Source organism: Leuresthes tenuis, unplaced genomic scaffold (assembly GCF_036924035.1).
Source record: "Leuresthes tenuis unplaced genomic scaffold, fLeuTen1.0.hap1 SCAF_1, whole genome shotgun sequence".
Classification (NCBI taxonomy): Eukaryota; Metazoa; Chordata; class Actinopteri; order Atheriniformes; family Atherinopsidae; genus Leuresthes; species Leuresthes tenuis.
This window is the reverse complement of record NW_027325355.1, coordinates 23,833,288-23,848,212: the sequence shown is the minus strand read 5'-3', so window position 1 is coordinate 23,848,212 and position 14,925 is coordinate 23,833,288. Positions and strand designations below refer to the sequence as shown.

Below are 14,925 nucleotides of genomic sequence, written 5' to 3'. Positions count from 1 at the left end.
TTAGACAGCCTTAAACAGCCTTAGACAGCCTTAAACAGCCTTAGACAGCCTTAAACAGCCTTAAACAGCCTTAGACAGCCTTAGACAGCCTTAGACAGCCTTAAACAGCCTTAGACAGCCTTAGACAGCCTTAGACAGCCTTAAACAGCCTTAGACAGCCTTAGACAGCCTTAAACAGCCTTAAACAGCCTTAAACAGCCTTAGACAGCCTTAGACAGCCTTAAACAGCCTTAGACAGCCTTAGACAGCCTTAGACAGCCTTAAGCAACCTTAAACAGCCTTAAACAGCCTTAAACAGCCTTAAACAGCCTTAGACAACCTTAAACAGCCTTAGACAGCCTTAAACAGCCTTAAACAGCCTTAAACAGCCTTAAACAGCCTTAAACAGCCTTAGACAGCCTTAAACAGCCTTAAGCAACCTTAAGCAGCCTTAAACAGCCTTAAACAGCCTTAAACAGCCTTAGACAGCCTTAAACAGCCTTAGACAGCCTTAAACAGCCTTAGACAGCCTTAAACAGCCTTAAACAGCCTTAAACAGCCTTAGACAGCCTTAGACAGCCTTAAACAGCCTTAAACAGCCTTAAACAGCCTTAAACAGCCTTAAACAACCTTAAACAGCCTTAAACAACCTTAAACAGCCTTAGACAGCCTTAAACAGCCTTAAACAGCCTTAGACAGCCTTAGACAGCCTTAAACAGCCTTAGACAGCCTTAAACAGCCTTAGACAGCCTTAAACAGCCTTAAACAGCCTTAGACAGCCTTAGACAGCCTTAGACAGCCTTAAACAGCCTTAAACAGCCTTAAACAGCCTTAAACAGCCTTAGACAGCCTTAAACAGCCTTAAACAGCCTTAGACAACCTTAGACAGCCTTAAACAGCCTTAGACAGCCTTAAACAGCCTTAAACAGCCTTAGACAGCCTTAGACAGCCTTAGACAGCCTTAAACAGCCTTAAACAGCCTTAAACAGCCTTAAACAGCCTTAAACAGCCTTAAACAGCCTTAGACAGCCTTAAACAGCCTTAAACAGCCTTAGACAGCCTTAAACAGCCTTAAACAGCCTTAAACAGCCTTAGACAGCCTTAAACAGCCTTAGACAGCCTTAGACAGCCTTAGACAGCCTTAAACAGCCTTAGACAGCCTTAGACAGCCTTAAACAGCCTTAAACAGCCTTAAACAGCCTTAAACAGCCTTAAACAGCCTTAGACAGCCTTAAACAGCCTTAAACAGCCTTAGACAGCCTTAAACAGCCTTAAACAGCCTTAAACAGCCTTAAACAGCCTTAAACAGCCTTAGACAGCCTTAAACAGCCTTAAACAGCCTTAGACAGCCTTAGACAGCCTTAAACAGCCTTAGACAGCCTTAGACAGCCTTAAACAGCCTTAAACAGCCTTAAACAGCCTTAAACAGCCTTAGACAGCCTTAAACAGCCTTAAACAGCCTTAGACAGCCTTAAACAGCCTTAAACAGCCTTAGACAGCCTTAGACAGCCTTAGACAGCCTTAAACAGCCTTAAACAGCCTTAAACAGCCTTAAACAGCCTTAGACAGCCTTAAACAGCCTTAAACAGCCTTAAACAGCCTTAGACAACCTTAAACAGCCTTAAACAGCCTTAGACAGCCTTAGACAGCCTTAAACAGCCTTAGACAGCCTTAGACAGCCTTAAACAGCCTTAAACAGCCTTAAACAGCCTTAAACAGCCTTAAACAGCCTTAGACAGCCTTAAACAGCCTTAAACAGCCTTAGACAGCCTTAAACAGCCTTAAACAGCCTTAGACAGCCTTAGACAGCCTTAGACAGCCTTAAACAGCCTTAAACAGCCTTAGACAGCCTTAAACAGCCTTAAACAGCCTTAAACAACCTTAGACAGACGGTGAGCACTGAAAGGAAGCCATTACGGCTCTGACACACCGCAAAGACGAGGTCCGGCTGTTAGCCAGGATGCACGGGAGGACATGTTACAAAGAAATCCCAGCAGACCACACTGCCTTGGCGTGCAAAGCCCCTTTCGACTGGCAACATAAAACAGTCGTTAGTTGCAGCCCAACTGGCAACACAGATTTGTCTTCACCACAGAAGTCCTATTCATTCTGTAGCATCTGTAGCTACCAGTCGTTTCATGCTAATATCAGCATTAGAAAAAGCCCTACAAGTCAGCTTAGTCAGGGCTCCATGTGCGTGTCTGGATGCGTTTGCTACTGACTCTTTGAGCTCAGCCAACGATGCAGAGATGCGAACGTCGTGGCCCAGCAGGTACAGCGTGGTTATGAGGTCGCTCCACTGGACCAACTCTCCCAACGGGCCACCGCTGAAGGCGTTCTCTGCGATCTTGAAGCCCGACTCCTTGGTGAGGAGGCCCAAATGAACCAGGATCTGATGGAGGAGAGAAGCAGGAAATCATTTAGAGTTGGAGATGTGTGTATTTTTCGGTGTTCTTGAACATCTGAGGAACGGTGCAGATGTGTAGGAACCTTGACTTAAATGCCAGTGAATTTCTATCCAGAAAGAGTTACATTTTCCTGTATAAATCCACTGTTTCCCTGGGGTTTGTCACACAGTTTGGTTTCAGCCACTGGGAGGAACACAGCGTTCCACAGCAGGCTGATACCCGACTTTGTTGGGTAGCGACCAATGTATTTTTCAGCGCTGAGAGCCAGCTTCTGCCCCAGAGCACGCTCATCTAGGATTAATACGAGCGGATTAATGACCAAAAGAGATCGGCACATACAGAACCGGCTTAGAAAGTTTCAGGAGGAACAAAAAGAAAGAGAGGCCCAAAGTGTCGCGGGCCAGGAAAGTGTGGAGGATATAATTCAGAGCTGGGACAATATCCATGTCAGTCCTTTCCCTCCACGACTTCTTCTGATTACAGTTTGTGCTCGAGATTTTAACCCAGCAGCACGAGCACTTGTGAGAAAAACTGACATCACTGCCTCCAGAGACTGTTTTTTCCAGGGTTCGTAAAAGGAAGGTTTGATTTGGGGCACTTTATTTAGTTATGGTGGTTAAAATGAAACAGAAATTCATTAGAATCCGTCACTTCTCAAGTGTAGAATAAGCCACGCCCACCTTCTTCCTCCTCTGCTTGGCCAGGTTCTGCTTGGCGGCCAGAGAGCGGATGGCGCTGACCCACGGCTCGGCCATGCGTTTGATCCTCAGCATCATCCAGCGAAACTCTTCCCGTTGTGACATCGAGCGGTAAAGCCCCTCAAAACTGGTCCGGATCTCCGCCTGCACACAAATAAAAGTGCATCTAGGTCAAAAAAGGCAGTTTATGGAGGTCTCAGAGCGCCATAATATAGAAGAAATACTACATTTTATCACTGGCTCAATAAATTAATGAATATACACATTTTTATTTATCATTTGTTGATTTAATCATTGTTTTATTAATTTATTAAACTATTTACTCCATACATTTTTAATATAATTAAATAAGTGCATTTTTGTTGAATTTTCAATCTCATTTGTTGATTTAATAATTGTTTTATTAACTTATTAAACTGTTTACTCCATACATTTTTAATCTAATTAAATAACTGCATTTTTATTGATAGATGTATTTATTTCCCATCTGCATTTTCTCCTCCTGTTTATTTCATTTTTTTTACATTTATTTTTGTGTTTTCTCTGCATTTCTGCTTCATGATTGAAATAGTGGTGAAAGTTAAACACAGAATTAACTATTTATTTCACATTTTATACATTAGTTCTCGCAAAAAGTCATTTTCTTAAAGGCTTAATTAATACTTTTCTCAAAAAAGGCAGTTTATGGAGGACTCAGAGCGCCATAATATAGAAGAAATACTACATTTTATCACTGGCTCAATAAATTAATGAATATACACATTTTTATTTATCATTTCTTGATTTAATCATTGTTTTATTAACTTATTAAACTATTTACTCCATACATTTTTAATCTAATTAAATAAATGCATTTTTATTGAATTTTCAATCTCATTTGTTGATTTAATAATTGTTTTATTAATTTATTAAACTGTTTACTCCATACATTTTTTAATCTAATTAAATAAGTGCATTTTTATTGATAGATGTATTTATTTCTCATCTGCATTTTCTCCTCCTGTTTATTTCATTTTTTCTACATTTATTTTTGTGTTTTCTCTGCATTTCTGCTTCATGATTGAAATAGTGGTGAAAGTTAAACACAGAATTAACTATTTATTTCACATTTTATACATTAGTTCTCGCAAAAAGTCATTTTCTTAAAGGCTTAATTAATACTTTTCTCAAAAAAGGCAGTTTATGGAGGACTCAGAGCGCCATAATATAGAAGAAATACTACATTTTATCACTGGCTCAATAAATTAATGAATATACACATTTTTATTTATCATTTCTTGATTTAATCATTGTTTTATTAACTTATTAAACTATTTACTCCATACATTTTTAATCTAATTAAATAAATGCATTTTTATTGAATTTTCAATCTCATTTGTTGATTTAATAATTGTTTTATTAATTTATTAAACTGTTTACTCCATACATTTTTTAATCTAATTAAATAAGTGCATTTTTATTGATAGATGTATTTATTTCTCATCTGCATTTTCTCCTCCTGTTTATTTCATTTTTTCTACATTTATTTTTGTGTTTTCTCTGCATTTCTGCTTCATGATTGAAATAGTGGTGAAAGTTAAACACAGAATTAACTATTTATTTCACATTTTATACATTAGTTCTCGCAAAAAGTCATTTTCTTAAAGGCTTAATTAATACTTTTCTCAAAAAAGGCAGTTTATGGAGGACTCAGAGCGCCATAATATAGAAGAAATACTACATTTTATCACTGGCTCAATAAATTAATGAATATACACATTTTTATTTATCATTTCTTGATTTAATCATTGTTTTATTAACTTATTAAACTATTTACTCCATACATTTTTAATCTAATTAAATAAATGCATTTTTATTGAATTTTCAATCTCATTTGTTGATTTAATAATTGTTTTATTAATTTATTAAACTGTTTACTCCATACATTTTTTAATCTAATTAAATAAGTGCATTTTTATTGATAGATGTATTTATTTCTCATCTGCATTTTCTCCTCCTGTTTATTTCATTTTTTCTACATTTATTTTTGTGTTTTCTCTGCATTTCTGCTTCATGATTGAAATAGTGGTGAAAGTTAAACACAGAATTAACTATTTATTTCACATTTTATACATTAGTTCTCGCAAAAAGTCATTTTCTTAAAGGCTTAATTAATACTTTTCTCAAAAAAGGCAGTTTATGGAGGACTCAGAGCGCCATAATATAGAAGAAATACTGCATTTTGTAACTGGCTCAATAAATTAATGAATATACACATTTTTATTTAATTTTCAATCTCATTTGTTGATTTAATAATTGTTTTATTAATTTATTAAACTATTTACTCCATACATTTTTTAATCTATTTAAATAAGTGCATTTTTATTGATAGATGTATTTATTTCTCCTCCTGTTTATTTCCACATTTGTTTTTGTGTTTTCTCTGCATTTCTGCTTCATGATTAAAATAGTGGTGAAAGTTAAACACAGATTTAACTATTTATTTCACATTTTATACATTAGTTCTCGCAAAAAGTCATTTTCTTTTCAATCCATCTGCATTAATTGACAAACTAATGCGTTTATTGGTTCATTTTTGGGAGTTTTTCGTCCTTCTTTCTTACCTTAACCCAAAACCTGGATTTGTTAAATGCAAAAAGAAAAGAAGAAGGATGCTTTAATGTGTTGCACCTGTCCATCTCTACATCCTTTTCTTCTGCAGTCGTAGTGAATTTAGCTGAGATGAGAACTGCTTTTAATTGTCAGAGGCGTGGAAATGTGCGTCTAGATGCTCTTTTCCCTCTATTCTGTCCTCTCAAACCCCAGCTGGTCGAGGCGGATGGACACCCTTCCTGGTTCTGGTTCTGCCAGAGGTTTCTTCCTGGTTCTGGTTCTGCCAGAGGTTTCTTCCTGGTTCTGCCAGAGGTTTCTTCCTGGTTCTGGTTCTGCCAGAGGTTTCTTCCTGAGTCTGGTTCTGCCAGAGGTTTCTTCCTGGTTCTGGTTCTGCCAGAGGTTTCTTCCTGGTTCTGCCAGAGGTTTCTTCTTGGTTCTGGTTCTGCCAGAGGTTTCTTCCTGAGTCTGGTTCTGCCAGAGGTTTCTTCCTGGTTCTGGTTCTGCCAGAGGTTTCTTCCTGGTTCTGGTTCTGCCAGAGGTTTCTTCCTGGTTCTGCCAGAGGTTTCTTCCTGGTTCTGGTTCTGCCAGAGGTTTCTTCCTGAGTCTGGTTCTGCCAGAGGTTTCTTCCTGGTTCTGGTTCTGCCAGAGGTTTCTTCCTGAGTCTGGTTCTGCCAGAGGTTTCTTCCTGGTTCTGCCAGAGGTTTCTTCCTGGTTCTGGTTCTGCCAGAAGTTTCTTCCTGGTTCTGCCAGAGGTTTCTTCCTGGTTCTGGTTCTGCCAGAGGTTTCTTCCTGGTTCTGGTTCTGCCAGAGGTTTCTTCCTGGTTCTGGTTCTGCCAGAGGTTTCTTCCTGTTAAAGGGAGTCGTTCCTTTCCACAGTCCCTCAGGCTCAGGACGGGAGATTGGACTGAAGACAAGTTTCGGTCCAATCTGTTGGTTTCCTTAGCTCGGATATTAATTTTGAATTGGCTCCATATGAATTAATTGGATTATGATTACAATGACTTGAATTCCAACTGGCTTGAATTGGACTATATTACTTAAGTTCCTTAGAGATGATAATTGTTGTAATCTGGCGCTATATAAATAAAGTTGAATTGAATTGAATTGAAATCTTCTACTGAGGGCGTGTTCAAGACATCTGAACAGAAAACATCTCAGTTCAAAGAACGCCGCACCATGCAGAGGTCTGATAACAGTGACAGAAGCAATAAATAACAAAGCGTTCAAAGCACCAAGTTGAATGCATTTGAGAGCTTTGGTTGCACAGTCAGAGCGGAGCGAACACATCAGACATCTTTACATTATAGCTTCAGAATTAAAGGGAGGACGACAGAACAAACAGGGTGCTGCCACCTCAGGGACATTATCTAAATGAATGAGATTAAATGGAAAGAAATCATGGAGTAAAACATCAAACTACATGTTGGTCTGATCATTTCCTCTGTTGAAAGAGAGCAGACGAACATTAGTGTCTGAAATGAGGAAATAAAACCAGACTTCTGCCACGCGCTTCAGTCAATCTGCTCAAATCTTCAGACTCTGCATGACCAACAGATCTGAACACAACACAGCGGAGGAAGGTGAAAACGGTCTTTGCTGCATCTCAGGTGATCAAACTTATGAAGTTGTAGGAAGGAGACGCACTGAAGCAGACGGAGAAAGGAGCAAATGAGAAGCCAGAGAGCCATTTCCAGCTGCTAAGGTGGCTAAAACAAGGCTGTTGTGAGGCATTAGCATCCCTCATCACGACAGGAAATCACTCTCTCAGACTGAGCCTATTAAAATCTGGGCCTGAATTAAAATCTCCGAATCTCGCCTCCCCGCCACAGAGGGCTCAGTGCTGTTGATGCATCCAGGGAAGCAGGATGAAGAGCGCTTAATATCGATTCATCCACAGCAGAGGGGAGGCGGCTGCATGCTCACGAAGAGCTGATGCTGCGGGCGGTGAACAAGCTCCACGTGAGATTTGAGCGGACCTCTGCACTGGCAGGGATAGAAGATGATTAACCCAGATTTATGGAAAGGTCCGGTCATTCCAGCTTTGGTCTATGGCAGGGGTCGGGAACCTATGGCTCGCGAGCCAGGTGTGGCTAAATAAAAAAAATATTAATAAACTAAATATTCTCACTTGTTTTAATCCATCCACTCCACCATTCACTGCTCCTGTCCTGTTCAGGGCTGCAGGAGCATTATTTTAATTGGATGATACTGGACTACGTTGGCAGCGTAAAACAGGTAAACGCCCCCTTTTGAATCAGTCTGCTCGGTCATTAGCTCAAAGCTAACCCTTCGACGAAGAAGATGGCGAAAAGAAAAAAAGATGACGAGTATCGAACATTTCAGGCCCCCGAATGGACTGAAGAATTCGCCAAATTCTGCGGTGTGTCTAATTTGCAAAGACAAAACTACATCGATGAAACGGTCGAATGTAAAGCGGCACTTCGACTCGCGCCATGCTAGCTTTGCATCAAAATACCCGGCAGGAGACAGCAGAAAGAAAGCGAGCCGAGAGCTACTAAAATATATTATATGGCTCTCATTGAAATAAATTTCCAATTCTTTTTGCTTTCATGGCTCTCTTAGTCAAAAAGGTTCCCGACCCCTGGTCTATGGGAACGATTTTGAGCAGCATTGAGCTCGTTTGCACTCAAACCACTTCGTAGGTTAAGGAATCTAATGGTTTAGAGTTATCTGGGTGATGTCATCAGGTGACGTGTTAGTCTGAGGCTTTGAGAAGCAGAGATAGGCAGAGGATCAAGATAATATCTTGGGTTCAAACAGCAAAGAAGTCAAAGTAAACAAGTTTTTTCTGCTTTGGTGTTGAAGGAAATCAAAGCTGTTCATTGGAGCCCTCGGCAGGCTCATCTTTGAAGAGTTGCATTTCTCACCTGTCCCCTCCGATCTATTGCGTCATTCAGGTTCTTCATCCTCCAGGGCAGACGAGGACACCAGTTCTCCACCTTTGGAACAACAACAACAACTTATGTCTGTGATCAAAGACAGTCCAAAAGTCAGTTTATTCACACTTCTTATCATATAGTTTCAGAGCGGTGTTTAGCAGGACTCCAGATGTAAATGAGACCAGCTGTTGTTTTCACATGGAACACTGAATATTGAAAGGCATCTGCCAGAGTTTTCACAAAATAACAAGGTGCTGGGTCAGTGAACGCCTCTCCTGGTGTTTCTGCATTTGTTATCAAGACAAATGAGGAGTGTTTCAAAATCCTGTGTGAGTTGCAAGACATTTAACGGACTGGCTTGCTTTCTCCAGTCTTAAAGGGGAACTCCAGTATTTTTAAACCTTATTTCTGGCATGAAATACGTTCATCTACTCACCGAGAACAGTTTGGTGAAAGTCGGCGTCCTTCGGAAGATATTTAGATAACTCTAAATATCTAAATAAGGCATTATCGGTCTTTATTTCACCAATACTTTAAGAAGAATGAATGAATGAACGTGTGCTATAGCTCTGTTAGCTCATAGCTGCTGTTATGTGGCTACTTGCAGCTACAGGAGAGCTAACGGAGGGATTTCTACACAGGCACTCTACTGGGACCACTTCATCCACACGCCCCCCTGCAGCACAGTTTATTTACTCCGGTAAGAACGTCCATCTTACTCAAAGTCATCGTTCACATTGTCAAAACCTGATAAATATCCTGCCATGTTGCACAAAACTATCAGCAGCAAACTCTGTGTGAAGTTAGCCGACTGTCACAGAGCACGGAGTGAATAAACACAAAAACTCTTGGAAGCCAAGTTGGAAGTCAGAATTCTTGCTTTTAATCATGATTCTCAGATTTTGTTTACTTGGGGAGCTATTTTTCTGGGGGAATGAACTAAAACACTGAAGGTGGAGTCAGTAAACCTTACGGAACAAGAAAAAAAATCCAACTTCTTCCCATTTATGATTGAATGTGGCATTAATAGGCACAAGAGCTAGAATCCACAGCTACATCTGTAAAGCGCTGCCTGTATAAATAACAGAGGAATGGACCAGCAGTGAAGCCCAGGATTTGTAGATTAGACATACAGGAAGAAATTACAGGATGTTTTCACTCCTTAATTATACACCTGCCAGCCGTAACATTACCTTACTGTAACCAGAGTTTTAAAAACTTGGGCCAGTCACTTCATACTGTCACCAAAAGAGGAACATTAGCAACTGCTCACAGCCAAACTGCATCATCTCTCAGCATAGGTCCAGTATATGTTCCTTAAGTGGAATCGAGTGCAATTTGTGTCCAAATTTTACGTTTGAACTCAGATCTCAAAAGAGAAAAACTCTGCAGAAGAGAGGGATGGAGTAAAGTAGCTCGATCCACCCTCTAAAACAAGCTGCCATCAGCAAAACTGAAGATATGGTTAAAAAATACCAGTTTTTTATGGTTAAACGACCAGTTTTTAACCTCAAAGGCTGCAGTATTTTACCCAAGTATGTAATTTACGATCCATTAAGTTAAATTAAACATGTGTCAACTTGGTTTTAGGATCTTTGTCTGTTATTCATGAAGTTTACAGGTTTACAGGAGATGCCACACAGTGGGAAACGTGTCATCAAATCCAAGATGAGCACAGTAACATATCTCACCGTGTTCTACTCTGACTAAAATGTTCGTTTGTGAGATCTGTAAATCACAGCATTTTGTTTTTATTTACATTTCACACAGCCTCAAGACTTTTTTTTTGGAACCGGGGGTTGTTTTTTGAAGACACGAGAGATGTTTCCTTTGGCCATGAATGCAGAAAGAAGATAAATAACAGCGGCTCTGCAGGCAAATTAAGCGTGATCCGATGCAAATCCAGTTCCCCCTTCTGCCTCCGAGCTCCTTCCTCATATCGGCTACAACAGTTTGACCAAAGAGGCGCGTTTACTCTCCCTCTCCAACCACACAGGCGCCCTGTGCTAGTTGAGCCTTGACCTTCCACCGCTGACATCCATCACACACTGTTGCCCTGCCTGCTTTGCCCCTTTGCAAGGTTAATGCAGTGGTCGGGGGATGAATTATGCATGGCAAAGGGTGCATGTTTGAGCTCCAGTGTCCACTGGATGGATTGATGGATTTACAGATCTCACTTCTGTTTCCATGCGGAGCAGGTTAGGCTTTCTGCGTTACTTCTTGGCTCAGAACGCAGCTTTCATCTCGGATACAATATTCATCACGGACTCCTGACCTTTCCAGACCCAAAGCCATGACTGAAATGCAAGTTTTCTGGCTTCTGCGTTTGTTCAGGTTAAAAACAGAAAGGCAGAAGCAACCGAAACAACTATTGATGACAGCATAAAAACGACTTTAAACCGATGATAATCGCTCTCCTGATCTCTGATTTTTCTGGGAATCAAGAATCAATTTCACGAGGAGCAAAGCTGACTTTCACAAGTGGGAAGATGAGAGTTTAAAAAAAGATTGAAATCGATCTGAAATGTTCGCAGTTTATCAGCTTTGCAGTCGGAGGTCAGTAAAAATGGAGTAAAAGCAGGTCATTAGCAAGGATTGCTTTTTAATTTAGGGATGAATGGAAGGAATTACTGGAAGTCTTTAAACAGAGCGGATGATTCATGTAAGAAAAAAAGGTCAAAAACTGTCCCGAGAAGGAGCATTAGCCTCTATTAGTGCCTGTCAATAACGAATGGCTCCATCTTTTCCTTGTGTGCAGATATGTGGAGACTGAGGAAGGCAGAAAGTCACTCCATGTCCTCCCTTAAAGGCTGAAAGGTCATCCCTTAAAGAAATGCCTCCTCTTCCTCTTCCTCCCACACTGTCATCGACACTAATTTGCTCTCGTAAAAAATTAAACCCCCCCTTCTTCTCTCCTTTGCTTTTCTTCGAAGCACTTCATTCTTTTGCGATCGGTCTCGGGTTACAGGAACATTGTCACGGTGCTCTGGCTGCGGATCATTCATTTTTCAGTGTTCTCTGCTTATTTCAACCTGTGAACAGCTGAGATTATTTCCCGAGAACTCCTCCTATCGCCGCTTTCTCTTCTTCAAATGTAATTACCCGTTAATTTAGAAAATTTCCCAGATGCATGGTTAGATTTTACACTTCTTGACCCATTCTTTCCACATAATAAATCAAATGTATAGGTCAGGAAAACCCTTAAAATTCTCTATCTTCCATCAAATAATGTTCTGGTTAAATCCACAAAACATTTACATTACTTTAAAAAAAAAAAGATGCATTTTATGTCAGGTTAGAAGAGCTTTAAGGTGCTGAAATCACTAAAAATAATTAAAATTTACAGTAGGATAGGGGTGTACTTTCTTTTTCACTTAAGGATACATTTATAAATAGCACAAACACACACAGAGGACTTACCTCGCTGAGGTAAATGAAGAAGGAGCAGGTGGACCCATCCACTCCATAGTTGGTGTAGCAGGAGTCTGAGCGCCACATTTCCTTCATCCACTGAGAAAGAAAAGGCTCGATTAAAACCTAAACCCAACATCCAGCCTCCCAGAAATATCTCAGCCTGCTGGGAGTTGAGCTTTAAAGTGTCGGGTTGGAGAATAACGGAGATACAACTGCCCCTTAATCAAAGTCATGAGAGAGGAGCTGCATGATTGGTCAATATGCCAACAAGTCAATTTCCTCTGGGGTAGCTTTCATCTGTCATTATGTGGAATGAAATCAATCTGAAAATCTCATTTTCCCCTAAAATGGTGGACCATGTATCCTGAATAGATTTCCAGAATGAACGAGAGTGACAAACAAGGATGAAAACATGAAAGTAATGACAGACTAATGAGAATATTGCTCCTCTGAGTCCCCTGATCTGATCTGATGCCTTCCAGGCAGATTTCTGAGGCCCTTTTATTTAATGTGAACTCACTGGTTAACCTGCTAAAACAACTCATCACACCAGTTATCATTGTTTTAAGACACCATGTGTTCATATTCTGTAGTTCTCCACTGAACGGGACATTATGTTTTACAGCTATAGGAGAAAATAACCCGTTTGAACTGGGTTGTATGACAGGAACAGATGAAACTTCTCTATCTTGTCAGATTAGGTCCGTTGCATTAGATAAACCAAATAAATACTCTGTCTGTGAGCAGAAGATTTCCAACAAAAGAATCGAGATAACTTGGAGTAAATTAGCGAAGCAGCACAGAAAAATCAACAATTCAAAGCTGTTTAAAGAGGAGAGACTTGGCACACAGATTGCATTACTTTGCTTTAACCAGAACTGAAAGAAGTGCAGAAAACATATCGATTTGTCAGATTCCGACAAACTGCTTCGAAAAAACCAGATATTTCAGAATATTTGTCGCTCGTTTGCTCTAGATTGAGACTGGCTGAGCAGGTGGTGCACAAAACGAGGCCTTATCAGCCCACACATTAGCTGAAACACCACAAAGAGTTTGTGCTTATAACTTTCTATGAGCTTACCAGCTCCCAACTGTCTGAAAGGGAAATCAGAACATCTGTTTTTCCCAGCCTGCATGTGGGCCCAGAGGTTGTGTGGAAGTCTGCCTTCAGACCTTCTCCTGCAGAGCCACGGTGCTCCAGTGATATTTGCCACTCACGTGAGATTGAGCGGTAAATAAAACGAGGCGTAATAAAAGTCAGCGAAGACACACTTCTCACAAGATGTCACATCATCATAATAGTTGGTATCGGCAGGCCAAGCAAGCGGTGGTCGTGTGAGACATTCCGTTTATGGGTGGCAGCAGCTGAAAACATGACTTTTCTGCAGGTTTGAGCTTGTTAAACAGTCCGTCTTATACATGTATGAACAGCTGTTTATGAAGGGGAAACACATACAATGAATCAGACTTACAGAAAAGACACGTGTGCATCAACAAATCAACTTAAATTAACATATATTGCAATAGATCCATATTTTTTCATCTTGATCTTTCAGATTTGGGATTTATTCCTTTTGAAAGCTGTGAAGGTGAGAGATCAGGTTGGTATTTTTGGCAGAACTTTCTGTTTATTACCAAGATGGGAACAAATTAAGGTGGATTGAAGTTTGTTTGCATTAATTTGGATGAGATAATCACCGAGTTTGGACAGCTCGTTACGCATTTATTAATTTATACGACTTTATTCATGTTCTGTCAGAGCAGCCGATCAGGAGCCAGATTCATCCACTGCTGCTGTGTTTATGTGGCTGCAGATGTTCAAACATCTGAATGAGCAGCTTTATTGGGAATTCAGCTGTTTTAACAACACTTTTACTTTACTGTTTTCTTTATAAAGGATTAAATTTAAGGCTTGTGGAATGTAAACAATGCCGGTGTGATTCAGACTCAAATTCCCTACGATTTTGGTCAGATTTTAAAGGTCCAACACAGTAATTCGTCTTTTTGCTCGTCTCCAGTTAACGCACTTACTGGTGTCGAGTTACAGGTGAAATATCTATGCTACTGTTACACAAAAGCACAAAAATGTCATGTCTTAAAAGGACACACCGCTGTCTGACAAGCTCCTGCATGTCGGAGCTCCACCTTTAAAGCTGAAACAACAACAAGCCGTTTTTCATTTGCATGCGACTGTGAAGTCTTTTGTTAGTCAAAAAGCGTGAAATTAGAATGATAAACATGTAGTTGGGGTGCGTGACGTGTGCAGCAAGTCAAGTCTGAGGCTTTCCCGGATGGAAAATGTACTTTAAGAGGGTCTCCGTCTCTTAAATAAAAAGCTGGAATAAAAACAGCATAAAGTAATGTTATTTCTGAGGGCTGTGCTGGTTTTTCCTCCTCAGCTCAAACAACCAAATCTGAGCAATAAAACTGTGGAACACAGGGGCAGACGGTGAGATGAAGCTTGTGTTTACATGCGTTCACCTTGAGCTTGCTCTCGCAGTGAGGGAAACCATCCAGAGGCGGCAGCTCGCACTTCTCCTGGGCTCCGTTTAGGAGGTCTGGAGGAACAGAAAGAGAAAGAGAGTCAGTCAGCTGCAGACTTTATTCGCACCCTGGATCTGTTACATCACCGCGCTGCAGACCGTGTAGATGCAAAGATTTCAGTTAGCTCCGTCATATCGTTCTCATATCACACACCAGGAGGATCTCTGCAGCTTTGATTGGGTTTTTTTGGGAGATAAGAGACCAAAAAGGTGTCGTGAGAAGTCTGAGTAACATGTAAATGTACATGTAAATCAGCAGCTGTGTGATCTTTGTCTACATTCAGGGCAGAGAGGAGCCTCCAAACAATGGCTGCAGCCTGCCAAACTTGTATTTTTGGTAGGTTTCTGGGAAAGAAACAAAAACATTCCAGTGGGGAGATAAAGGGACACT

The 14,925-nt window shown here is 40.4% G+C and overlaps 2 protein-coding genes across 2 annotated transcripts in view; both read right to left on the bottom strand.

The window, feature by feature from the left end:
* r3hdm1 (R3H domain containing 1) overlaps window positions 1-14,925 on the bottom strand; it is a 367,959-nt gene that overhangs the window by 257,512 nt on the left and 95,522 nt on the right. The gene's annotated exons all lie outside the window — the stretch shown is intronic.
* Window positions 1-14,925, bottom strand: part of mgat5 (alpha-1,6-mannosylglycoprotein 6-beta-N-acetylglucosaminyltransferase) — a 91,993-nt gene that overhangs the window by 41,188 nt on the left and 35,880 nt on the right. Inside the window, exons 4-8 of the mRNA XM_072371237.1 lie at window positions 14,473-14,549; window positions 11,998-12,087; window positions 8,566-8,637; window positions 3,068-3,229; window positions 2,202-2,371 (exon numbers count right to left, since the gene is read on the bottom strand). Of these exons, the coding sequence (XP_072227338.1) occupies window positions 2,202-2,371; window positions 3,068-3,229; window positions 8,566-8,637; window positions 11,998-12,087; window positions 14,473-14,549 (571 nt within the window). The remainder of the gene's footprint in view (window positions 1-2,201; window positions 2,372-3,067; window positions 3,230-8,565; window positions 8,638-11,997; window positions 12,088-14,472; window positions 14,550-14,925) is intronic.